This window comes from Haemaphysalis longicornis, unplaced genomic scaffold, assembly GCF_048455015.1.
Source record: "Haemaphysalis longicornis isolate Haplotype H1 unplaced genomic scaffold, Haemaphysalis longicornis Haplotype H1 scaffold_2, whole genome shotgun sequence".
Classification (NCBI taxonomy): Eukaryota; Metazoa; Arthropoda; class Arachnida; order Ixodida; family Ixodidae; genus Haemaphysalis; species Haemaphysalis longicornis.
The window spans coordinates 200,466,653-200,493,302 of record NW_027526295.1 but is presented as its reverse complement, the minus strand read 5'-3'; the positions used below and the strand labels follow the sequence as shown (position 1 = coordinate 200,493,302).

At 50.8% G+C, this 26,650-nt stretch overlaps 2 protein-coding genes across 3 annotated transcripts in view; one reads left to right on the top strand and one right to left on the bottom strand.

The window, feature by feature from the left end:
• The window catches only part of Frl (formin-like protein), a 269,253-nt gene extending 248,696 nt beyond the window's left edge, over window positions 1-20,557 (bottom strand). For both annotated transcript variants that reach the window (XM_077699090.1, XM_077699091.1), the window contains exon 1: window positions 20,131-20,557. In XM_077699090.1, the coding sequence (XP_077555216.1) occupies window positions 20,131-20,262 (132 nt within the window). In that variant the 5' untranslated portion in view covers window positions 20,263-20,557. The remainder of the gene's footprint in view (window positions 1-20,130) is intronic.
• Window positions 20,558-20,801: 244 nt separating this feature from the next.
• Window positions 20,802-21,975, top strand: LOC144169763 (transcription termination factor 4, mitochondrial). The gene has a single exon (XM_077699094.1). It carries the CDS (start codon window positions 20,882-20,884, stop codon window positions 21,779-21,781), a length of 900 nt encoding a protein of 299 aa, XP_077555220.1. The 5' UTR covers window positions 20,802-20,881; the 3' UTR covers window positions 21,782-21,975.
• The last annotated feature ends 4,675 nt before the right edge of the window (window positions 21,976-26,650 follow it).

Here is a 26,650-nt window from a genome sequence, read left to right as displayed (position 1 = left end):
TGTCCTGAATTCTTCAAGTTGTTTCAGATTCTGCGCTGTTTAACCATAAAATGCAGACCAATGTCGCCTGCATAGCACATAGTATGGAAGAACAAATTTCTGGCATATTACGTTATTAGTACCTATCCTCGTTTTCGAAAACAGAGCGCAGCAGCCTGGTTGTCAACTTCACCCAATGCTTGTACCACGGCAGCTAGCTGTTAGTTCGAACATACTTATAGTCATTGCAGTTTTGGACTGTCTTGAATCAGAAAAACGTAATTCTTTTATTAAGGCTGCAGTTGTGTAATCTATTAAAATGGCGGCGTGAACTGCGCATTCATCGTCAAGGGCTCTTCAGTTGATTTTCTAACCCAAAACTCAGCTATATGGAACGGTGCATACAAATGCGTATGCGGCCGCTGTCGCCAATGCGGCAAGACAAAGGTTGAAGCGTGGGCCTTGGAAACCAGCGTCAACTGGGGACGAGGGCCTGGACCATCAGCCGAGCCCAGGGCGATGATTTTTGACTAAACGTTGCCCCTTTGACTCATGGTGATGGCGAATGCCAGCTCGGCTGCGTAAGTAATTCTGATGCTTATATTTTTTTTCACCTACGACTCACATTTCCATTCAGATTAAGCCCTGAAGCTAAATATGGTTGCGATTGCCTTCGATCGGACCCTTCCCTGCTACTTCTTCCTTAAAGGAGCCATGAAGAGAAAACACAAGTTTGGTTCATTCAAAAGATTGTCTCGTTAGAATCATACTGACACCACTTTTAACGTAAACTTCGCTCAAATAAGCTACATAATTAGGAAAAACGGGGATGGTCATGCGACCCACCAGCTCATTTCCCGCAACAGAACCTGTGATGTCACATGGGCTAAGCTCTGCGATTGGCGGAGGCTGGCAGAAGCAGACGCAAATTAGGTAGAGCTTACAAACTAGACGAACGAGCGATTTGCGCTTAAATTTAGGGCACATTCTTTACAAAGCAATAGGAATGATGGGACAAACAGTGGAAGTTACGAAAGCACATGTAAACATAGAAGTACTGATGCGTTCTGCTGTTCGTACTGCGCACAGCATGCTTTGGTTTAGCTGCACAGCACTATGGGGCTTGGGGTTGTCTCAGACGACACTGGCCGATTGACGCAAGCAACGGTGTCTTACGTGACCCCATTTGTCGAGCGAACACTGTTTCAGGGAACGAATATTTTCTCCCAGAACAAAAACAAGCCAGGTTTAAATGCGGGCAAAAACAAACCAAACGCTTGCCACGGTATGGTGGCGCCATCTAGGTTACGGAACGTAAAGAAACGTGGGAACAAACCAACACCGCTACAGGGTGGAGACAACCTTTGAACGGTCCCGTGCCGCCGCAATTGGGCCAACGGGCTCAACGCGTTATTCTTTTCGTTTCCCACGAGACCTAGCAACGCGAAACAGACAATATGATTCAAACTTCTTCAGTAAACCGCGTTGCGGCGATAATTTTAGCGCGGTTTTGACACAATGACTTGCTTCGGCGGCGAGCGAGCAACCGAACATGGCGGCGCCAGCGTTACGTGTCTCTACCCTGTACGGCGGATGCGTGAATGAAGGTACTCTAGGCTGCAGAGCGGTCGGTTCCCGTGATGTCACTTGGGACCACGAAAACGCACGATTGAGCGGGAAAATCAAAATTTTAACCTAAATTGTTTAATTTCTCAGTGAATAAAGCACCGTTTGTATCCGGGCAAGCGCTGGGGGCACTATAAAACACGAAATCTTTCGAATAAAACCAACTTGCATTTTCTCTTCATGGCTCCTTTAAAACACTAATGGTTTCTTGCTAATCTCCACTGCAGACCCGTTAATGCTCTCCCCAACGGTAAAACCCAGCCGCTTAGGAAAGTGGACTTTCGCCCCACTTCGCACTGGATGCATGGTTGGGCATTCCATTTCTAAGTGCTTGATTGCTTACGCATCTTTTCCACAGCATACGCACGCCTCAAGCTGCGGCGAGCCTTTCTTCTCCGCATACACGTCCTGGTCCTCAAGCAGCCAACTTCGCCCTAAAAAAGCAACACACTCCCTTCAGTGTTTTCGTAAAAAAATTCTTTTCTGCTGCTTCGCTGGCCTGTTTTATAGACTACCGATGACTTCTTCGCTGCCATCCGTCCACCAGACTAGGGACGCCCCCCCACCGATCCGGTGCCCTGACACCTTCCCCTAAGCTTGATCAATATATAGATTTCATAATCAGCGCCGTCATCATCATGATAAGCTAGCTGCGGTTGCAAAACATGGATTGGACAAATGACTGGGGAACGTCGAGAGCTAGCCGCTTGTTTCGAGATCGACAGAGGCTGGCGAGCCTTGGAGCATTTCCGAGTCGAAGTTCCGCCGAGTCAGGTCGAACGGGGCCAAAGAGAATCCCACGCTCTGGGCGAGATCTGGCAGCAGCAGCAAGGGCGGCATCGACGGGGCCGTTTTCGGAGTGGCGAGCGGAAATAGCAGCCAGCAGAGGCCGCGGGGTCGCGGCAGGAAACATTCCGGACCGGGACACGGCCTCTTCTGTTGCCCGCATGGGGACCCGCAAGAGGCGTCGAGGCCGGAGACGCTATTTCCAACGCCCAAAAACACGCCACGCTCCACCGCGCACGCGCACAAGGGCACGGAGCAGTCACCGCTATGCACGACATCTTCCGCAGGGTGACGCCGACCCAAGGCAAGCCTCGCCAAGGCACGGCGATTTACTCCGCAAATACTCGGCGTGTATATGCATGGAACCGCTATAGGATGTCTTGGTTGCGAAAACGGGGTAGCAGTAATTGTGGTGGTTTTCACGAAAGGATAAAAACAAGGGGGGGGGGGGGCGCAATTGCAGCTCAAGGAAGAGGAGACGAGACAGCCACACCTCTCTAAAGGGTACAAAAAGGAAAGAATTAAGGGACTAAGCGTAGACTGGAGGTGTGTAGGCGCCGGACAATAGCGTGTGTGGGACACTCAAGGGAGGGGGAGGGGGGGGGGGGGGTGCGAAAGTGTAATCAACCAGCTATGACACTCACGGGATTTCCCGGGGCTATAGTCAACCCGTTCCAAAAGGGTATAGCTACAGATGCAATCCAATCCAAGCCAATCCAAGTTGCCTGACCCGCACTGGCACGCGGTTCTGACAGAGCTGCCTCGTTTTTGCACAGGCAAACGCGGAGAGAAAAAAATGGCCTCCGATTACACGCAGCGGTAGCGTGAAAACCAGCGGCTGTTGGTCAGATTACGCAGCCGTCTGCATGATTCCGGTAGCGGTTTAAGGTCGCCCCCGAACTGAAGACGATCGCATACCGAACATCAATGCCTGAACAGATTTTCTCCCCGAACAGCTTGTGAACGCACTTCGTAGCTCCATCCAAGTCTTCCTTTCACCCCGCTTGCTGTGAACGAACGTTGTGCTTCTTCTTTTACGGCGCAACGCTGCTCGTCCCAACTGCGTATACGATGTCACCCCGCTTCGTTTCTTCGCACATTCTCACCTGGGCCTTTTCACCAGGCTGTATCACGGGCACGCCTGCACTTGAGTAGCTTGCCGGCTATTTACTTCTCAGTACTAGCAGCCATTCGGACTGACTCCATCCCAGCGTGAGATGTTGTTACAACCACACGTTCTCTTATTATTCTCCACCGCGCACAATGATCTGTCCCGGCCGCGGCGGCCGCTTTTCTGATAGAGGCGAAAAGCAAAAACGCCCGTGTGTACGAGATTTCGGCGCACGTTAAAGATCCCCAGGTGGTCAAAATTAATCCGGAGTCCTCCACTACGGCGCGCCTCATCGCCTGCGTTGCGTCGGCGCGTTAAAACCCTACAATCAATCAATCAACAATGATCTGTGCCGGCGCAACTACTTGAACCTCCGCAATCTATCTGCAACAGCAACGGTGCTCCCTCTCGTTGTTGGCGCGCCGCTCGCGTTCTCCTGGTTACCATGGCAGCGGCGCCCCGTAGAGGGGAACCGGACAAGACTCGCGATGTGCTGCAATAACAACTTGCCGCTGTAAACAACAACAAAAAAAAAAGGGGGGGGGGGGGGGGGAAGATAACACGACTGAGTACCTTGTGTGGAGTTCAGAACCAAATCGGTGTGCGTGGGACACGCCATTTCCCGAGTCTGCAGGAAGAAACGACGTGAGAGCGCTTATGACAGCATGCATGAACATAAGCAGACCTATACGTATGAACATGTGCCGACAAGGTAGTTTCCGTTTTGCAAATCCCGTGGCATTGCAACGACGCGCGCCATGCACGTCTGGTGACAGGAGGAAACGAAATCGCAGCAAACGGAATATTTTCCGGGACGACTAGCGGAAACAGCGAGGTGCACCGAGGAGGGAAAGAGAGAAGAGGAGGGTTTGCTTGAAGGCAGTGGGATGTAATAATAACGACGGAGTGGAGAGAAAGGGGAGAGAACTTCGGATGCGTAACACTGGTTCGCGTAGCGTTACTCACATACGTTCACGCACGCAACTCACATTCCCTCCTGACATTACATGTCTGCATGTGTGCCTTTGTGGGCACATAAATGAGGGGACGCGGAGGGTTTAAAGAGGCCCTAAACAGGGTACTAAAGATTGTGACTTTACGTGCGCTCTGTCGCACTATCCAAGGAATGCCCTGCCGCAAAAAGGTTTAAAAGCGTTGAGTATTAGCCGAGTCATCATTCATTAAAAAGGGCCAGCAATAAGGCCTGGAGCTTTCGCCCTTTCATCGCGCCTCCAAAGCACTGTCTAAGCTATGACGTCACCGAACAGGCGCAAGGCCACGTAGAGAACCAGGGCCAAGCGTTGCAGGTTCGAGATGCACGCAGCCATTGGCTCCGCTCAGCGGTGCGCCACGCTTTCTATTTTGAGATGCGAAGCATCTCATGTTCGGGGCTGTGTCCCTCCCTCCCTCGCTGTCGTTGTCCGCCGTCCGCACTCTACTGCGCTTGCGCGTCTCTTCAGCCCCGTCAGCGTTTGGGCTGACGTCAGCGCAGTCCACTGCAAAAAGAAATAGTTAGGCGGCTCCCGGTTTCGATCCCACGACTCTCCGGCCGCCACGGGAGGTACGTGGCGCTCTTCCCACTGCGCTACAAACCGAGACGGGGGCATGTGCTACGAACGCACCTTATGTCCTTCACTCATTCAAACTACGTCAAGAAGCTACTGATACAACGAAGGCACGCGAAGCTGAACGTCACCGGAAACGACGAACTGAAAACGAATGGGAACTTCAGTCGACCCCATGGCTGCTTCGCATACTACTCGGAGTTCCCCTACAAAAAATTAATGTTTTTTTTTTTTTTTTGCTCCACGCGCATGCTCCGCCTACTACTCCCGAGCGGGGCCGGTCGGTGGTCGTCCCGCTCGAACTTCCGTGCGGCCATGCTCCTCGCGTCGGCACGTCAGTTTTAGGATAGGGGAAACGCGCGTTCGAAGGTCCGTGTCAGTCTGCACAGTGTCAGTACGCGTTGTGGAATGAACGTTACAGCACAAAAATGGTAAATTTAGTATAAAAAACACTGCGCAAGAACGAATAAATCAATTTAAATAAACCATGCACTATCGGGGATTCGAACTTGCGACTTGCAAACAAATATACCAAGTGTTCCAGACCACTCAGTCATAAGCCATCGATGCCAGGGGCGGAAATATAAAGTACCTGCATATAATGTATAGCCAGTTACCATTCTTATTTATTTTTGGCATTTCAAGCAGCTTATATGACTATTTCTTGTATGATTGATTGATTGATTGTAGGGAACTGAGCGAACGAGTTGCGACGACCCGCCTGCCGGCGCCCGACTAAACGCTGGACCGACCAACTGAGTCGGAGGGTCGGCGAGCCGCGCAGAAGCGCAGTCAAGCCGCGCCGTCTTGTTTTGACGTCATACTTAACGTCACGGGGAATTGGCAAGGAGGATGCAGAGAGGAGGACAGAATTTTCGAATTGATTTTTCTACTGAATAAATTCACGTAAACGCAGCGCGAGGGGTCGAAACATGGCCTGGAGACTCCAAGACTACAATTTGCGCTGGTAACCCCGCAATGCTTACAAATCACTTCCGTGTCCCTTTAGGTCACCGAGCCCCCCCCTGTGTGCATACCACTGCCTTGGTATTGCTGGGTTGATCTTGCACTGCACAATTCGCCGCTGAGAAGAAATAGCGGCGATTACAACAAAAGTAAAGGGACCTCTTGTTTCCCTGTGGGCCCCTTATGCTTGAAGCCGGAGGAGGCAGAAAAGCCCGTGTGAATTTCATTACTGAGCACACAAAGAATAAACATATACAAAAACTGACAAAAGGATATCGAGTGGGCAGCGAAAAGAACAGGTGCATCAGGGCAAGCATTGGTTTCAGGTGGCAGCGCGAATTCGAAGGGGGGCGACCCAGCAAGCAAATTAATTGAACTAAAAGAAGCGGCACTGACTAGACCTGGAACTGTGAGATCTGCGGCACAGAATGTGCGGATGACTTAACACAAGAACTAAAAAAAAAAAAAAAAAAAAACGCAGCGTGAGCGGAGACCACGTAGACGTGAAGCACGAAGAACATACATAATGGGGTTAGTGTTTCGTGAACTGCTACAAATTACTCCGCTGCTGAGAGCCCCGGGGGGTCCTCGGAAGCGAGAACGCCCGGCAAATTTGAGAAAGGCGCTCCCCTGTCGCCAGTGCTAAAATTGTAACACACCTGCTGCGTTTGCGCATAATAAAAGCGCGCGTTCCCAAGGGCGTCGTGACGGAACAAGCTCGCTCCCCGTCCTCTCCTCCTGCGGTCGCTATCCCGTCGCCAAAACGGAATTTGTCCACGCACGAGCAATTCTCTCCTTCTGTGTGCACAGTGGCTGCCCGCGTTTTGAGTGGCCGGCCACCGCCGCTTTGCTCGATGCAACTCGCACAAAGAACAGAGTGAGTGAGTGTTGGGCTGAGAGTGGCAAAGAGTGAGAGAGATTTCTCGTGAAGGGATCCTCATGCAACTCCACTTGAATCAAAGCTTTACGTCAGACGTCATTGATTTCATTCTCTTCACCGACTCCTTTGAAGCATTCCGCATACTCTCAGACAATCCTTCACATCACCTTGAAGTTGATAGTTGGACGATACCGTCTGGGTTCGGTAGCACCTTGTTAGCGAAATCTAAACCAGCTGTCGGCCCTCCTCCATAATGACATTCACGTAGGGGTCGACCGCGCATCTCGGCTTCCTCCCACTGGATTGGTTGTCAAAGTCCCTTCCTTTCCTCTCAAGACCTGCGTTCAAAAGCAGGCCAATCAAGCCGATGCCCCCTATTGGACCGAAACTCTTCGCAAATGGTATGCGTCCTTCGCCATCCCGAAATATCCTCACTTTTCTCAAACAACAGCCGATTTCACCATATCGTAAGTCTCCACGACACCATCCTCCACGCTCCACCTAAACGACCTTACGCCCTCTCCTCCGCATTGGCCTAGAGCCATCCTAGCCAGCAAACGTTACAACATTCCACAAGCGAGTGACTTTCGCTTTTCCCAAGCTCAAGTTCCTTGACAAAGTCGTTACAAATGCGGCCACCTGCAGTGAACCTTCGGCTGTTCTGTTGTCACCAGTACCCACGTCGTGCACCTTTCGGAGCCAGCGGCCCCGAGGTAGACGTCGGCAAGCGCGCATGCGCCCTGGTAAGGCTCCCGGCAACGACGAGCAACAAGAAAGGAGGAAGACTTCCACAAGGCGCATTTGTACGGTCTGTTGCGGCGGTGTACAGCTTGTGACATGGGCAGAAGGAGAAGACGGCGGCGGCGGGCTCTCCCACGGCCATTAGTTCGACATTAGGCGCCGACGGGGTGCTCGTTGCGCGACCGGTGGCGGGAAGAAACCGACTGCCGTGTTCCTTGCAGCACCACCAGCGCGCACGCCCAACCTGCGACGCGGCCCGCCCCGCTCATCCGAAGCACGGAAGGTCGACGCCAACGCTCCGGGACGTTGTTTTGAAAGTAGAAGAGAACAAGGATGCGAGGGAAATGCAAGTGCGCACTGCGGTCTTGGTTAAGGGCAGCTTGTTTTGTTTCACAGCCGCAATTTTCAATGCGCATTTTCGCGTTGCGTGCACCGCGAACACGCTGTCGGCTCTAGTGTACAAAAACGTCTGGATAGATTGCCGCTAGGGAATCGGTGAGATACGTGAGACGCATGCAACACAGAGCAACCACAAATCACGATAGCCCATGTGGCCGGAACCATTGGTAACTTCTAGTTTCTCCGTGACGTCGTACCACCTACTATAATTTAAAACAATGCCGCCCTGAAAAGAGAATTCATTATAAAACCACATATCAGCGCGCAGCGACTAGTGGTAACAGCGCCGCCCTGAAAACAGAAAAAACAAAAACAAAAAACATTAAGTTCCCAAGTATTTTGGGCAGTCAACACTTTCCGCCCAAGCAAATCATGCGTTCATCCGGCAGCGCGCAGTGCGTGCAAGCAGCCGTGGCGTCCACAGCAACGCACGACCAGCTAACATCATGCGGCGAAGGTGAGTAGCAGCGCCTGGCACATAACGCGAAAGCTCTGGGAGAGTAGCATAAGAAAATTTTACACTAAGACAAAGTCGAATGACCAAGCTTCAAATTCCTTTATTCACATTTAGTGGAAGCTGCAGTGGCTTCACTACGCTGCTGGAATGTCTCCCACAAACGAGACGATTGGGATGTAATCAGACCAGTATGCTATATACTTGGTGCAACTAAAGTTTGGTACGAATTCTCGCAAACATGATTCACACCTGGCCTAATACGGAAACACACGTAAGTCGTAATTTCAAGACGCTCAGCTGTAGCGAGCATTTTTAATTTGTAGTTGTTGTCATCAGCAACTAATGCGTTTTTCTCGTCTGTTAAACATATACACAATCATTGCGCTTAGGGATAAACGTTTGCTATTTTCACTAATATACGTCGTATTGTTGACGCGCTTGAAATCTTTCATTGGCCGTTGTTACGTCGCGCGAATCATATGCAACACGGCGTATTAACATAACCTCACCGAGAAGCGTTTGTCCGTCGCGCTTCGCCGCTTCTTGCCATTACCGGCCGCTTGATATAACCTAGGCGCTCTTCTTATAATTAACTTTGATATTTTCTCCCATGGCACTATGTAAAAGACCCACTGACTTCAATTGCATTTGGAAACCTAAAACTATCCACAGACATATCCGCAAATGGCAACGACGACGCCATTAAAGAAGCAGCAACGAGACTGAATGTTGCGTTTCGGCTTCCCGTTACCCTTTCTAGGTCGGCGAGGACAAACATTTAGTCCGCATTTGTGCACACGGCACACACTCTGCCACAGTTACTCCACTTGAAGATGAGCAATTGCCCGCGAAGACTAACGGCCGTATTTCGCCCCAATTTGGTTCCCTTTTGCCTAAGAATGCAGGTGCGCCGTTCGTCGATTTGCAACTTCACAGCGTGCAGCCTCTTCCGAGTCCCACGTAACTCGTCGTTTGGCACTTCCGATCTTCGCGTTTTGATCCCTCCAGGTCGACTTCACTTTCCAGTCGGCTGGGTCCAGAACTCTCACACGAGTGATTTGGCTCTCAAGTCGTCTCACCTTAAACCACGAGCTAAGATCTTCCATTTGCGAGCACCACTCATGTTCTTTATTTTCTTCCTGAGCGGCGGGGGAGAACTCACCATACCTTCGGTGCCATGGGGAAGATATGGGGGTAACCCGCCGCGGTGGCTCAGTGGCTAAGGCGTTGCGCAGCTGAGCACGAGGTCGCGGGTTCGATTCCCGGCCGCGGCGGCCGCTTTGCTGATGGAGGCGAAAAGCAAAAACGCCCGTGTGTTTGAGATTTCGGCGCACGTTAAAGATCCCCAGGTGGTCAAAATTAATCCGGAGCCCTCCACTACGGCGCGCCTCATCGCCTGCGTTGCGTCGGCGCGTTAAACCCTACAATCAATCAATCAAGATATGGGGGTGGGGGAGGGTGATTAAAAAGAAACAACCTTAAATTTAAAGCGTGAGCGTATAAGCTCTGCGCTCGAAGATTCGCGTCACGGGTGTAGGAAGCTTGGCAATTAAAAGTTAAAGTTGGCGCAACACCAAGAAAGAGGCCAACGGCGCAGCTGTCGCGACGGTAGAAAGCACGTAGTTGGGTTGTCTTGAAGTGGGCTTAAAAAAAGAAATAATGTATAAGAACAATGACAGAATCATTAGATAAGCAGTGACAGCACAAATGAGAGAAAGTACGTTCCCGAAATACAGGTTCCCCTGTGCAAAGGCATAATTTTTCACACCGTCGCGGACGGTAGTCGAATGTAAAACTATTTTTGATCGCAAAATGTGTGACGTGTGCTAGGGCACAAGAACATCGTCGTCATCACCATCACCTACCTTAATGAGGAGCATCATCCTGCTCATCGACATCTTTCTCCTCTAAGGTTCTTACTAGTGCAGACAAGGCTCCAAGGATACTGCAGTTTACAAAATGCCCGCAGCTGCATTATATATAATATATAGCCCTGCTGCCGGCATGTGCTGAGATAGCGCCGCCGGGCCACCGCACGTGCGCCTTCATGCCGACAACACTGGGCGCGCCGACACATACTGGACAAAGAACGCGCAGCGCGCCTGTACACTGAAGTAGACACCATGATGAACAAGGTATGCGGGTGCGCAGGCAGCGAGCCCGCGCGCGTTGTTTGCGAAGGCCTTCCAGCAACACAAACACGGCCCCGAAAAAAAAGCAAGCAACGAACGCTCGTGTCCGCCACTGCAAACGGGGCTCTTCACTGACGCACGGTGCATGCAGCAGAGTTGTTGCACGGACTCAGCGAATAGGAGAGCGCGTGGCCACTGCGCAAATAGCGCATACGCACGCACCCACCAGATGAGGGGTGACGCTGTTCCCGTGGTTTTACTGTCGTCAGCCTTAACTTAATGGTAATGAAGGAAACAATGAAGCAAATAGTCGTGGGTCACTGCGAGGTGTTCACTCTGCACACGAGTGGCGCTGCAAAGCGCGTACATGTACGCGTTCACCGCGGATAGAACCGCACCCACACCCACATAAATCTATCAAGGCACGACACCTGGCGCGTAAGGAGAGAGAAGAGGAACATCCTTGCGCGGGCAGGTGAATTTGTTACGGCTAAATGTTCGGAGTTTTATGCACCGAAGCTACATCTGCGCCATGAGGCACGCCGTATAGCGGGGGGCTCCGGATTAATTTTTACTTCCTGGGAATATTTAACGTGCGCCGAAATCTGGACACACGGGCGTTACTGCGCTTCGCCTCCATCTAAAAGGCGGTCGCAGCGGCCGGGAATCTAACCCGCGTCCGATTCGTTTCATCAAAACAACAGACGAAGGATACATAACACTTACATAATAAAAGAAGGTAACCACATAGCACGGCAGACGAATGGCGCAGACAAAGCAAAAGAAAAAGAGAACTTCACAAGCACCAAAGAAAAAATGAAGGAAATCCAGTAAAACAACAACAACAACAAAAAAAACTCGGTTTCCCAAGCATGAGGTTACGAAAAACGGATGAAAAGATGTTGATAGACTGCGCCTGTATATATTCCGCCCTTGTCACCCTTGGCGATCAATCATTCGGGAAGCATTGCCCCCAGACTGACGCTGCTCTGCAAAAGCCTATCGCTATCAACTTCGCAGCTCGATGCGTCGGCTCCATGCTTCACTACATTTTTTTTTGTTCTAAGATGTATTTCCTCCAAAAAACCTCAGCGTGCATCGAATAGTCAGGAGTCTAATGCGTAGTTATGTAGAAAAAAAAAGAAAGAAAACCATGGACTCTCAGCAGCAGGCAGTTTCCCCAAAAGAACGACACGAGCACGGTGCACTAGCCAGAATTAGCTACTTCCGTAAAACTAGATACTCTGCCTCGCGTAAAAAGCTGAAGAGCACAGAAGACACAAGTCCGTACAACAACAACAACAATAATAACAATAATAATAAATTACATTTCAGTGCTATGAACAACCCTACTGAAATTGCCTCGAATGCGCGGAAATCTCGGTAATGCGAGCAATGCCAAAAATTGGAGCGTTGCGACTCAAAGCCATCGCTCTGAATATCAGATCTGTCTACATATATAGGAAGCGCAAACGCGCTAAAGGAACCGATACCTCGTTCTTCCCTTCACGTGCGCCCAGGCGGCTAAAAATCGATCTCGCCTTCCTCGTATCGCGTCATTCGCATAGAAATCAACTAGCACGTAGCGGCATGCCATTGCTCTTGCCGCGCTCGCTTCTATGAAAAGGAACCAGGCACACGAACGAAGCCGATAACTCCGCGGATTAGCGCGGCACTACCGACTGTCGCCGACGTCGAAGCGCCGACCATGACGGAGCACCATCGCCGCGGCGCCTTTGTGCCACATTCACGGGAGTCTGTTCGAACGCGCACGCCTCGACAGCCCGCAGGAACGTCGGCAACATCACACGATCCGGCAGCGATCAATGAGCGGCCAGTCATCGTGCAGTGCGTGATTCGGAGGCTCTTCGCGGTGGAGGCAAGAAATGAAACGAGACGGATCGTCGAGCCGTTTCTCCGCGTCAGAGATTTTTTAATGGAAGTGGTACACGCAGACGAAATCACAGGCGAAAAGGACGAAAGGGGGGAATAGATCTCTTTGACCCGAAAACGAAGCACGCCGACGTCAGGTGGTGGTCATTATAGTGTTAGTGTACAACGTAGAGCTAAAAAAAATAAAATAAAGCTACATCTGGGCTATGAGGCACGCCGTAGTGGAGGACTCTTAATTAATTTTGATCACCTAAAACCTTTAACATAGAAAGTAAAATTCGCCTTCGCCCCAAATGAGCCCAAGAATGAATCAGACGGTCACGTGACAACACAAAAGTACAGCCAATGTCATTTTATCTTTAGGTGTTCAAGCAATTAAGCTATTATTTATAGAGTTCGAATATGAATATAAGCTATCCTTCTTTTGTTCGAGGTGTCGAAGAATTTTCACTGGTTTAAGCACTCTTGGTTTCAGGGAAAGAAACTGCACACAAATTCCCACGCAAGTTATCCGTGCCAAAAGACAAAGCTCACGAAAAACATTTCTACCTTCGATCTATATATGCTTCCCCAACCGACGCGGGGAACTTCAAAGTAACAAGGCGTGAACGAGAGGGTGGCTAACCTCGTGAGCTTAATGGGAAAACAGAAGTACCACAAAAACAATCTCGAATGGGAAAGCTTAAAAGGGGGAAAAGCGGGACATCAAAGACGGCGGGAATTGATGGGGCGTGGGAGAGATTTCTTCCTTTGTGCCCGTGAAAAAGACCTAGAAAACCCAAGAAACATAATTAGCCGCGCTGGTGCCGAGCTTGACAGCCGCAAGCAGGCAGCCTTTTTTTTTCTTGCATTTTTATAAGCTTTTTTCTGTCGTTAACTTTGCATAGCGCCCTTTGAAAGCCAAGATTCCGAACGTCCAGCGGGTTTACGTGACGCGACAGGAAGATCGAGCGAAATGTCAAAAGCGGGTGAGTAAGATTCGTTGATCTATTGAGATAACGCAAGTGAGGCAGTTACAAAGGAAATAGTAAAAATTTAAACCCGAATGGACAGCTGGCTGCAACGCGGATTGGCACTGATACACACACACACACACATTATATATATATATATATATATATATATATATATATATATATATATATATATATATATATATATATATATATATATATATATAGAGAGAGAGAGAGAGAGAGAGAGAGAGAGAGAGAAATTTGTGGATGGAGGCAAGCTTTCAATGGAGCGGTGGGTAGTTCGATTATAGCCGATACACAAATCGTGCAGTATCGTATGGAACTGCGCACTCCAGCCGACACGTGTGCCTTGACTTCGCCCTTTCCCGAAGGTCACCTGGCGACCCCACTGCAGAGGGGCAAAGGTTGTCAACTACGTCCGATCGCCTTGTTGGCAGGTTCGCGCTCTAAACCAGGACACAGCGCTCGCTGCAGTTGCCTGTCGGTGAGGCAGACCTCTGGGCGCATCTAAGACGCTCCTCGCTGAAGTTGGTGGAACCGCTCATACGACAAGCTCCAGTCAACCGGCGATGCCGACTGTACCGACTGGCACGACCTTTACGCCCGATAAATCGCGGACAGCGGCCGGCAAACACAGAGCAAGCGTCAGAGTCGGCCGAAGGCCACTCGATCGTCCAGAGGGACAGTGCAGGCGGAAAACACCAACTTAAACAAGAAAAAAAAAAAAAATGAGAGCAGGGTTGACAAAAAGGGGAGAAGAAAAAGAAGAAGAAGCGAACCGGTTTCTGCAGACGTAAATAACGCCAGAAGGTCACCGCGCGCACTGCCCGGTGGCGCACACGGGAGAAGAAAATCACCGGCACGGGACACGGCGGTGCGCGCACACAACGGCCGCGACACGCTACGCTACACAAATGGGCCCGCCGCCGCACAACTTTCACTTGCGGCCTCTCGCCCGCCGACACCACGGGGGAAAAAGCGCGTGCGGTGCTCCCCGCGGGGCTGCGCCTTGTCGAACGGGTGCATAAAACACACCTGGACGGCGTGCTTGCCCCGTTCGAGAATCACCGCAGGCGCGTGCGCGAAGCGTGCACTGCATTACAGAGCACCGCAATTACCTCGCGGAACACGCACAGTCGGCTCGACAACTGTCGCTGTCTTCTAACCGTCACCTTCGGGGACTGAATTGGGGTTCCAACACCTCGGCTCTGAGGCGCGCCGTAGTGGAGGACCCGCGGAATAATTTAGGCGCACCTGGGCGTGTTAAACGGCAGCCGAATTAAGGCGCGCACACCAGCCTTTTCGTTTTTCGCATCCACCAGAAAAGCAGCCGGTGCGGCCCCGTGATCAGCACCCCAAGGCCTCAGCTGCTGAGCAGGCGGGGGTAGTGTTCGGAGATTGCTTTAGACGGCCACTGTGATAGGGCAATAAGTACACGAAGCTTAACTGCCCGGAAGTTCATGAAACCTTCGTGCTTGCACAAAGATTAGGGACCATTTGTATGGCCCGCTTGTAGGGCCTTTCAGAACGCGGACCAATCTCGTTAGTACACCACTGACGTCTTCCCTTAGACGTTCGCCTGTATGGTCGCTGTTGACCGCGCAGAGGGAACACAGGAGCGGCATTTTTACCCAAACTTTGAAATATTGTGCAAAGTTCGTCATCGTGGCAAACCAAGTTCCCAGGGCTCCTTGAACACTACGGCCACCAAGATTAAAAAGGAGAGGCACAACCGCTACTTCTTCCGCCTTGCCGACTTCTTCCATGGGTGTCAGTCAGGCGCTGCATCGTTACATAGCTTTTTGCATCAGTGGTCGGGCAGACCACGTACCGATACTAAACGCACATCATAAGCGGTCACTAACTAGAACGCGAATTCGTCATAGACCCTGTTGTGACGGCGTCATTGCTTGGGTTTATCTTCCTGGGAGTGTCTGTCATGTGGCCCCCAAGCCTTAGTTTAAGAAGAAGGGAAAAAAAATCGAGCGCGGGTAAACTAATTCAGGAAGCAAGGCGGCTTTCACCAAAGTAGGCATTTAGTCATCCCCACGTTCTTCCAAGAGGCGTAAGGGTCAACCGCCTGCCGCGTGAGACACCGGCTTCGCTTAACCGACACTACGCCTTTGCAACGTCGGTATTTCGGGTAATTGTGTTCTTACAGCGTGATAATTCGTTTACTGCGGCGATTTCAGGACGCCAAACCCGAAAAAATGTCCAGCTCCTGGAAACTGCGGTGCCTCTTCCAAGAGCGGCGTTTCGCCCCGCACGTGCGCCCAGCAGGAGATCGCGAAGTTGCCAACAGTACTACCGCAAACGCCTTCATGTGTGAGACTGCGGTAAGCTCGTGCGAGGATTTCAAGGTAGGATTACTGCCTGCCGAACGCTGCGTGGTGTCACTTCTTCCTTCCTCCGACCAGACAGGGCTTTTATCATTGCGCAGCTGCCGGGACACGTGGTCCGCCTCAGTCCTGAAAACAGCGTGGTGCCAGCGGACAAAAGCTGTATTTGAAGTTGCTTCTCTCGGTAGCTACTCTGTTCTCATGATGGTCCACATGCCCAGACCAAGTTCGGTTCTTCCCCTTAATTCGAGCTATGATGTTTTACACCAGGGTTGCTTATCCTCTTATACGGGTAGCTCGTTTTCACCACTAAAGGCCCGTTCACACTTGCGACGAAAGTGAGCGAAAGCGACGGGAATTCCGTCGCTTTGTCGCGCGACGATCGTTTTTGTCAAATGGTCGGGACCAATCTTCGTCGCGCTACAGAATTCCCGCACTGCCCGCTGAGCTGGCCCGAGTTTCGCTTCGAGGCTCGGTTATTTAACTTGCCACGTCACTTTTCCCGCGTACGTCCGGCCCTTTTCGGGCTCTCTCGTACCGTCTGGCCGCATGTCTTTCGCAGCACCTCATAAAGCACGCCCGACTGCTGCCGGAAATTACTCGCTTTACACAGTAGCGCCAACCAGTCGAACGGAGCGGCTTTCTTCCCCGTTTTACGAGTTGTGCGTAGAGGCAGCATTCGAGGCTTGAAGCGCGCAGCAGCATTGATAGCCAGCAGGAAACGACGTCGCAGAGCACCGCCACCACGCGTTAACCGCGGCCCTCGAGGCTCCAGTTTCCGTCGTTTCTTTCCTCCACGCCAATTTCCTTCAACATACCTCCTCTCTCTCATATGGGCATACATATAATGCCCCGTTATCGGTGCTACTCCGCAACACACACGGCTGGCGAAGAGCGCTGCTAGCTCGGCCCACGGTAACCTCGTGGACAGGAAGCTGGACACAGCTGTTCCGAGGCATGTTATCTCTGCCCTTGAATAGCCAAGCCGGCGTGGCACCAGCTGCCGACAGCTGTATCTTAGCATTTCCTCGATATAGACCGCTGCAAAAAACAAACGAAAAGCGAAGTTGCGAACGACTGCGTTACTGTAGCGTGATTTCTTTTTTTTTTTTTTTCAGACGGGAACACCAGCCACCTGCTTCAAAGGGCAATACCAATCAATTACGTCTACAGCTCAACGACATATGCAAACACGAGTGATTTGCAATAGTACAAGGCGGAAATTTCATGCGATAGGTGCGCCTTTTCATAGCCCACCTGCTGTTACTTCAAGGACTGGCGCAGTCGAAAGGTGTAAACTGCGCTACACAAGGACTTGCGCCTGTCCTTGTGTCCCTCTCTCTGTGTGGCGTCTTCCTTGGCGCAGTAGATACCTTTTGATAATATGCACCAACTCGCCCGACAGCAAGTCCGAGCAGTTTCTTTTTATTACACGACGCGAAAAGCGCCGGGGACACGAAAATCGCACTGAACGAGCCGCACAGTCTCTGCGCAGGCGACGGCCACAGCCGCGAAGTGGCGCAGGTAGCTCGAGTGATAGCTTGTTATCGCTGCATGAAATTGGACCCAAGTCACAACCATGACAGCTTATATGAGAAAGGAGTCAATGATGCGATGGCGGGTCGCATTACTTCGTCGACTGCGTAGGTGGAGAATCACAACAGTGGTAAGGCCTGTCGCCTGAGCCTTTAGATCCGCGGGTAGTAAGTAGCTGCACTGGTTTACACTGCCTATGGATTGGAAAGTGTGCAACCGCAGTAGAACATTACGTCCTCAGCTACCGCCTTGAGGGTGTGCGAAACAACAGGCCATCTTCCTCCTGGCATGCCGTAACGGGAAGAGCAGTCCTCAAGCCACTTTACTATCCGTTGTTCGTGGCCTCCTTGTACTCTTCGCCGAATGCAGCGCTCCAATATGCTTTGTCCCGCCATTTGTATTTCAGGTGGCTGTCAACCTGTTCTTTCATTTAAAGCACTGTTTTTCCCATACATCTACAGCACACCGATTCATAATGTCACGCACGAACAATTGACAGCCTAATTGACATTGGTGCCCCTATCAAAAAAAGTGTCTCTGCGTGCGGCTTAATTGCACCGCGTCATTGTTTCCTGACGCGGCGAGGTTTCTCGGCCGTTATTTTTGTCACATGCTTCTGAAGCGTCCCAAAGTTGCAATCCGCAAAGTTTTTGTGTGCAATTTAGTTAGATTTAATTGGTTCGTTACACTGCTGTCCCAATCGATAGCGAGCTTATTCGCAGGCTCACCAAACAGACAATTACTGCGACAATCTGCGATAACCAACACATGAACACTGTCTTTGAGCTGCATATTGCACGCCGTGTGACGGAAGAACACAAAGATAAAACGCGGACACACAACCGGTAGGCGAGGCTTTGTTATGAAACTGATAACGATCTTCATCCCTTATCCGCCTTGAATGCTGTCACGACACAAACAAACCTTACGACATACAATCACAGCTCGGTGAATCAGCGGGAGCTGCCCCGGATTACTACTACAACCGGATTCTTCGAACGCTTGTCCCGCACCCCGCAGAGGATTAAGGAACGCATACATCCAAACACCACGTTCTGGCGCCGTACGAGTGGAACACACCGTCTACCCTACAACTGGAAACCTGCACGCGTAACAAAACGCTACTTTTCCAGTCTTCACTGAATTAAAACGCGCTCGCACCTCAGCAAACGTTCAATCTATGAGCGAATCAGTTAGAAATTAGTGAAACAGCGGAGCCCTTGACCACGAACTCGGACAGACGCAACGTCGGCGTCGTTTATCAAGCTCCCCTCCACAACACTCGCTGGCCATTCATTCCTCCGGGTGGCGCGATGAAAAGCGGGTTTTCGTCAGACGCCGCGTCCTTGGAGCGGGCAGTTTTTTCCACTTGCGAAATTCACGCAAGGATGACTCTGCTGCCGCACTCGCGGCGTGTATCACCGACAGCGGCGGGAAATGGGCGCGGCGTCGGATTTCTTCCCCGCCAGCTCGCTCGGCCTGGCTGCCAAGATAGCACGCACAAGCTCCAGGCCTCCTGCTGCAGTCTCTCAGCTCTCGTACTACAACTTCCTTCAAGTGCACAAGTGAAGATCAAGCTGCAGACGACGACTACTACTCGCCGCGGAAACAAGAAAATCATGGTCGTCTGCTTGGCAGATGAGGCATTCTTGGAAACCTAGCAGAAAAGGTTCAAGCAGATGACAAACACGAGCAAGCTTAATTAGACTATGAGTGACACAAGCCTAGCTAGGAGTTCCACTTTGAATTACTCGACAGCGTGCCAGCATCCGTTTCTGCACAATTCTACCGGACGCTCGGATAGGTCAAAATGCCAGAAACTGGGTTTTCCCTGTCATTCGTATGCATGTGACAGCCTGAAATCTAATAGGGCCACAAACACACCCCGGGCTCACAAGTGTAAAGCGCTAAAAATTAAACATGCGGCCACTGTTCGGACCAAAGCTGCAAGAAACCGCTCAAGCAGACGATCACGCTCTACGTGCAGCCGGCCACCGTGATTACATTTGTCGGCCGGCCGTCAGGGCGCAACAGGTTGTTAGAACTCCGCAATGACGCAAAGAAATTGACAGTGCGCCGCCCACTTCCCTCCAGTGCTTTCATCAAATCCACGGTCTGTTTGTCACAAGTAGAAAAAAGGGCACATTCCACACAGCGCGTGCACCCCCTCGTCCGAGGAACAGCTGTGCGCGCAGACGCGCGCGTCACGCGTCTACCGACGCCGCACGTTTTCGCGGATACCACGCGAGCAAGAAACTCTTCCTTGACGAAGAAGACGAGACCGGATCCGGCTGCTTCTACAGTCCTGTTTTTGCGTGGTTCTTCGGCGCATTAGTGACGAGTCCAACTAACGGCGTGAGCAACAAGTGATACGGACACAGGAGCGCTTTCATTCGTTGCGAGGTGCGCGATCAACACAGCTGTTTTTTGCGCACGTTCTAAGAGAGAGACAGAAAAAACACAGAAATAAAAGCGGAAACGCTCAGCGAGTCATATATCCGCTCGGTGTTGCGAACAGGCACGCCTTCCTTTTCGCCCTGACGGACTGCTCGGTGAATGATGAGCGCTGGCGGCATTTCGCTGTAGCGACGTCCGAACTGAAGTCCGGCGAAACACGCGAAGAGCGGCACGGGGCATTTGGCCAGACAAAAGAGCTGCTACGCACGCCCGTCCCAAGACGGCCGATCGGCGGCTTCTTGACAGCGCTGCCCGGGACGACGGGGTAGGGGGAGAGACTTCTTACCAGTACTTTGGTGAAGCGTCGCTCCAGCTCTGGCTGTTCGGGCATGGGGAGCTTGGCATTATCCACAGTGTGCAGCCGAACCATGTTTGATCTGGGCGGATCCTTGCGCGGGGTGCTCGCGCCGATGCCCATGTTGTTGCCGCTCGTCCGCTCCCTCCTCTCTCTCTCAAATCCACTCCAAGTTGGTGGGGGGGGGCGACACACACGAAAAAAGTTCACACCCGGCTAGGCACACCCACGGCACATTCACAGGCGACACTCGACGCTTGCAGACACCGCACCGAGTAGACACAAGGCATCCGTTCGGTTCCGCCGAATACGCATGATCCGCCAGCGGGGCGACCAAGTGCACGAGTCGGCGCGTCGGCGGCGAGTTGGCGACGGGAGCCCAACGAGCACACGCGCCGAGTTCTCCGAAATGAGAATAAAAGTGCGCATGCGCCCACGGCGGCGAACAGAGGGCAAAGTTTTGCGACTTTCAGCCAATCACATTGCGAATACTAAAACTACTTTAAATTAAAAATACTGTCCACAAAAAAATATCTTATTAAATTATGAGTAATATTTTCTAGAGAAGTAAGTTTAATTTGGAAACCTTTAAACAAAAATAGGAGTTAAGCTTGGGTTTTTACCCAAAAGAGGGCAGCACTAAACAAATAGGCGCTTTGCGGTCTTTGTGGCAAAGCACGCGCGTTGTGCAGGGAAGCCTGCATTACAACGTACGTCATGCCCACGAACATTTTTGATCCAAATGGCGGTTGCAGCTGAGTTCGCACGTGTTCGTGGCGTTGCAAATATTTGCAACATGAGACCTGCCGCCTGTTTGCTGCGGCGATGGGCACCTGGATGGCTCGGAGTTGAAAGTTTCCCCGCTCAAAGGCAACCTACATTTCGATTCTGCAGTCGCGCAAGTGCCCCAGAAGTTGGTAAGCTAACCGAGAGGTCGCCGATACCAGTGCTGAAGACGAAAATCTTCGAGGCGTTGAAAGGTTACCCGCCCAGCTCTGACCATTTGTATGACAGTGTTCTGCGGACGCTGATAAGTCACGGCTTCGAAGACAAGCAGGCTGTTCAGGTTGTCACCAAGGCTGAGCGAATCGTCGAGTTGCACGGGTCACTTAACGGCATACTTACATTTTGGAGGGGCATGTTCCGGAGCGAGCCAGTGTTTTTGCAAACCATATCCGAGTACCCGGAACTCCTCTACCTGATGCCTGAAGCGATTGAACAGAGGAAACAGGAGCTATTCACCGTGTTTCCGAACAAGGACATTGTCCGGCTCATCGAGACCTGCCCGCAAGCATTTATCGACGACTGGGACGCGATCATGGAGAAAGTGAGCTACATCGTGCACGTTATGGTGATCGGTCCCGAGCACATCGTCAACAGCGGCGCCCTGGCCTACAGCATGTTGCACATCAAGACGCGGCACAAGTTTCTACTCTGTTGCGGCAAGTACCGCACGCCTAAGCCGAAGGAAGTGAAAACCAACAACCCTCCCTTGGAAAAGATAGTCAGCCTTCCGCTGCGCCTGTACCTTAACTTGTGCGGACTCACGGCGGAGGAGTACTTTGTGTTCGAGAAAATAGTGGCGCGTGAGCACGAACGCGAAAGTGTGGACGACAGCGACGATGACGACGACCTCGACTAACTGGTGGTGGGCCTCTGTGCGGGATAAGGCTCAAAGCGAAATTTGTTTCGCAGCGACCCTTGCGTAGAAGTTGTACCATACTGTACCACGCTGCCTTTGGGCACAGACACCTCCAGTGCTATGTTTACTGAGCAGTGCCAGCTGCCCGGTACAAAATGAGCGGCACATGAGTAAACTTGCAAACTTTCATTCACCATGGTGATTTTATGTAATATAACAAAGCAGTACAGCATCTTGTTGCGATGTTCTATGTGGTGTTGATTGATTGATTGTAGGTTTGAACATGCCGACGCAACGCAGGCGATGAGGCGCGCCGTAGTGGAGGGCTCCGAATTAATTTTGACCACCTGGGGATCTTTATCGTACGCCGAAATCTCGTACACATGGGCGTTTCTTGCTTTTGCAGTGTCTAGAGTGCCGTCTGACGGCGCTGCAAGCGTATGCTCCTTTGCCGTCCGCCCGGTCCGGCTCTTGAGCGGCAGAGTTCTCAGCCCACGGCCAGCACGAAAGAAAAGTGCTCAGTTCCTTATGATGCGTCAGCCAGCTCAACATCGGACGCTGGCGGGCGGTTATATAAGCCGTTGTGTTAATGTATACCTGGGAGCAAGCGAGCCAAAACCAATTAGGTGCAATGTGCACGTACTCATTCCCACTGGCGACTATCAGCGCGTTGCGCCACATCGCAAAGCGATAGGCGGCGATGAGCCGATCGCTCATCCCTCGTCGTGCAACATCGCAAAACCGGACAGTTAATCACGGCTGCAGAGTCGCCTGACATAGTCGGTAACGAAACGTTTGTTTACATCCGCAATGGCAAACGGCGGCGAGCCGTCGCCCAGTCAAAGTTGGCCCGGCCCGCCAAGGCGGGCCCACTGGGCCGGCAAGCAGCGTCCCGTGCTCACCGGCTCTTTGGTCAGTAGCTGTAGCGTACACATGTACCAATCGACCAACAGCGTGGGACTCATCAGTGCCCAGAAACTACTTTGACTTGTCAGAGCAAGCTTCATCTTCGTAGGTATAGCTGGATGCATAGCAGGACGGTAGGCTGACTTGCAGCCTTGTCGTACCTCTATCGGTACGACACGTTCAGACGTTGTTCCATGTTGAAACTCATAGAGTTTCAACGTGGAGTTCGAAGGTGCCAGAACTTTTGCGTCTGTGAAAAGAAGCGAACTTTGCGGTCTGGGATACAGGTGTGGCGTGAAAGCAAACGTGTGTATTTCTTGATGTAATAAGATGTTGAAAAGTGTCTGCTTTAGTTTGTTATTTCCGACTCTTCATGCAACCCGCAATGCTTTAGTACTATTCCAAATGAAGTCGCATCGTCTCTCGTCGCAAGTGCGAACACCGCCGCATCGCACGCGTGTCGCGCGCCCGGCGTGCTTGAGTCACTGGGTGAGCGCACATTGCACCTTGGTTTCGGCTGGCTTGTTCACAGCTAGGGATACATTTACGCAACGTCTTATAGAACCACCTGCGAGCATCCGATCTTGAGCTGGCTGGTGCGTCGTTAGAAACTTCTTTTCTTTCGTATAGGTATCTTAAGACGACTGAAGCTCGAAGGCGCGGTCCTGGCCGTGTGCTGAAAGCTCTGCCGCTCAAGCGCCGGACTGGCCGGCCGGCCGGACGGCATGGGAGCATACGCTTGCAGCGCCGTCGGACGGCACTCTAGACACTGCGTTTTCGCTTTTCGCCTCCATCAGAAAAGCGGCCGCCGCGGCCGGGAATCGAACTCGCGACCTCGTGCTCAGCAGCGCAACGCCTTAGCCACTGAGGCACCGCAGCAGGTGGCTGGTCCTAACATGACAGCTGTTTAATCGAGAAGTCTTGACCAAGACGAAATTCAATCCTTTTTGGAGGTCCCATGTAAAATGATTGCCAGTTTTGGATTCTTGGCTGAGAAGCAAGCTTTTGAATAATATGTCCCCCCCAGACTTCTAAAAATCTGAGCACGACACACACAACAGCACCAGAAAAGGAGGGCATGCACTTGTCCTGTCCTGCTGTGCGTCGTGTTTATCACGCTCCAATTTTTAAAACAAGTATGCACCAATGTCCTCAATAACGTGTACTATTGCTGAAGTGCCCTAGGCTCCCTGAAATATCCAATTATCAATTTTAATTGTCTGTTCATACTTGTCTGCTGCAAATTTATTTGTCACACAGGAGTGTAGTTTCTCAGCTTTCAATTGCAAAGGTTTTTCGATGACATGATAGTGTGGCCGAACCCAGGGTTATTTCGGTTGAGGTGGCTGTGCTATGGTGGCAGACGACCAGCGAATAATAGCTAGCTTTTCCAGTATAACTGCCAATGGTGATCTTTGAATGAGCTAGTTGATAATGACGAAAGTGATGCTGATGAAGACGACGATGACGAGGGCGTAGCTACAACATAAAACTGGAACAGGTGCTGTTCGTGGGGATAGATGAACGGTGTAGTTCTTTCAGGCTGTGTACCCTGTAATTGCTGGTGCAGCTCTCAGCAGTGTCGCAGTTGCAGGTTCTTTCTTCGGCCAATGTAAAAGTGTGTGGTCCCATATTCTGTTAGGTCACACATGCCTGCACATTAACCACACCTTTGTGAGCCATGAACAGGAAAGCAATTCTATTTACCAAGTACCCCAACAACAGACCTGCAATAGCAACATGCTGAGTGAGTGCCCCATGAGACTTCGGCAGTGATTGGTGTACAGAAAAAGATCCGCTGCAGTCAATCTATGATCAGTGCAGGTCGATCTTTTTAAGGCAGGAAATGGCTTATGTCGCTTAAGTTGAACAGCAGGCACTAATAAATTTGTTGGACTCAAATTATGACCTTTCAAAGAGTAACTGCTTGAAACATGGCCTAAGTAAGCACGGGTGCCTATAAGTGCCGTGCTGCAGTTTTGTCTGATGGAAAAAGTACCTTTGGTTTAAAGTCTGTCACTCCAATATGAGTGAGAAAACAAGTGGCTGTGTGCTAAATGTACAGTGAGCAACAAATGAAGCGTCAATGGGGGAAAAAAGATCAGTGTGAAAGTCATGCCATGCAAAGTGCTTTGCTGGTGTTTGTTTAGAAAAAACTTCAAGGGCACCTAAGCACTTCTTGTAGAAGAAGATGAAGTAGAAATAAAATGCGAAGGAGGAAAAAGTGCAAGCCTTCCTCTTTGCTATCGCCAATACTTAATCCCACAGGTTGATTCACAGTACTTAATCCCACAGTATCGTGGGATCATATATACCAGCGTGCTTGACTGTAGCCCACATGCAGCTATTACAGCTGGTAAAGGTGCACATGCAGTAGGAATGTTGTGGCGTCTCAGCCATAGGAGGAAAGGTATGCGCAGGAGTGCACTTCTTACGATACACCAAACGTATGTTCGCCCTATTTTGGAGTTTGGATGCGTGTCATTCTCTGGGTCTGCGACATACAAGCTCCATCGACTGGTTTTTTTGGAACGGCAGGCGCTACGCTGCTGTTTAGGATTGCCTAAATGTGCGGCTAACGCGTTACTTTATACGGAAGCCCGCATCCCTCCACTGTTATTAACCAGATATCCTATACTCGCTGTGCCCACCTTCCTATGAGCCTAAGAATCTGTGGTTAACAGGTCGATGTACATCTTTATTGCGGAACTGGCTCCGTTTTATGTACTTCAGTGGCATCGATCGTATCGCCTGCGATGTACCTTAGTACAAAGCTTTATTTCTCTATTACAGCTACTGATAAATAGGATCACTCCTCTTATTGATAGAAGTGCTCCCCTCGAGATGAACTTCCGCAACATCTTCCCCAAAAATGCCAAATTATTTCCTTCTCGTTTACTCAATAGGCTCCTAGAAGGTCATTTGGCCAGCATTCACCCTATGCGGTTATTGCCACAGATGCCTCACAGTGCAAAGAAAAGGCAGGAGTAGGTATATATTCTCCCTCCCTAAACTGATCCTTTTCCCTTTGTCTAGTCGATTTCATCCCCACATTTATGCTGAATTTTTCACGATCGTATTGGCACTACAGAAGTTAGATGCATCAATAGTTTCTCCTGTTGTAAATGCAGATTCTCTTTCAGTCTTCTCTGCCCTAACTGCTCCTAAAGATTCCCCTTTCCAGTGGACATTTAGACCTCTTGTGCCAGCTCATCTGACTGAGGTTAATCTTCTTTGGGTTCCTGGGCATGCAGGTATTCCTTTAAGTGAAGCTGCTGACTCGCTGCCACGGATAGCGCTCTCTCGGCCAGTCGTAGAAATCATCCAGCCAACCGCGTTAATTACGGCAGCAAGGTATCGTACAATGCTAAAACTTCAAGGCCAGCAGGAATCCATTGTATTATCATTGGCTGACTTTCACCGCCTTAAATTTCCTTGGAAACCAGATTGGTGCCCTCCCCATGACCTTGAGGTTATTTTAACCACTATTCGCTATCGTGTTCCGCAATTAAACAGGTATCTTTACAGGTCACGCTTAATGCAATCTCCTCTTTGTAGCTACTGTGATGAAGATGAGTCCGTTGACCATTACCTGATGGCCTGTCGACGTTTTTCCAGTATCAGATTTCAGCTTCCTGAAGGGGCCGCTTCACAGCCTGGGGATTAGATTATCTGTGACGAGTCTCCTTTCGCTTGGGGCATCTGAGACGGGGTTCAGCCGCCAGGACATGTGCCCAGCCCTTCTGAGCTATACAGAAAACTCTAATCGATTCCCGCTCTGATTGGATTCCTTTACGCTGCAACTTACGTAATTGATTTGAGGTCTTGCAAATTCTTTATTATTTTTTTTTAATCTTTGATTTTACTTTCAAAAAGTATTGTCAACCTCTCTAAATTTTCTATTTACGGGAGCCTGTAAATATGCAAGATCTTTTTTTCATACCCCTGATGTTTGGCCGATCC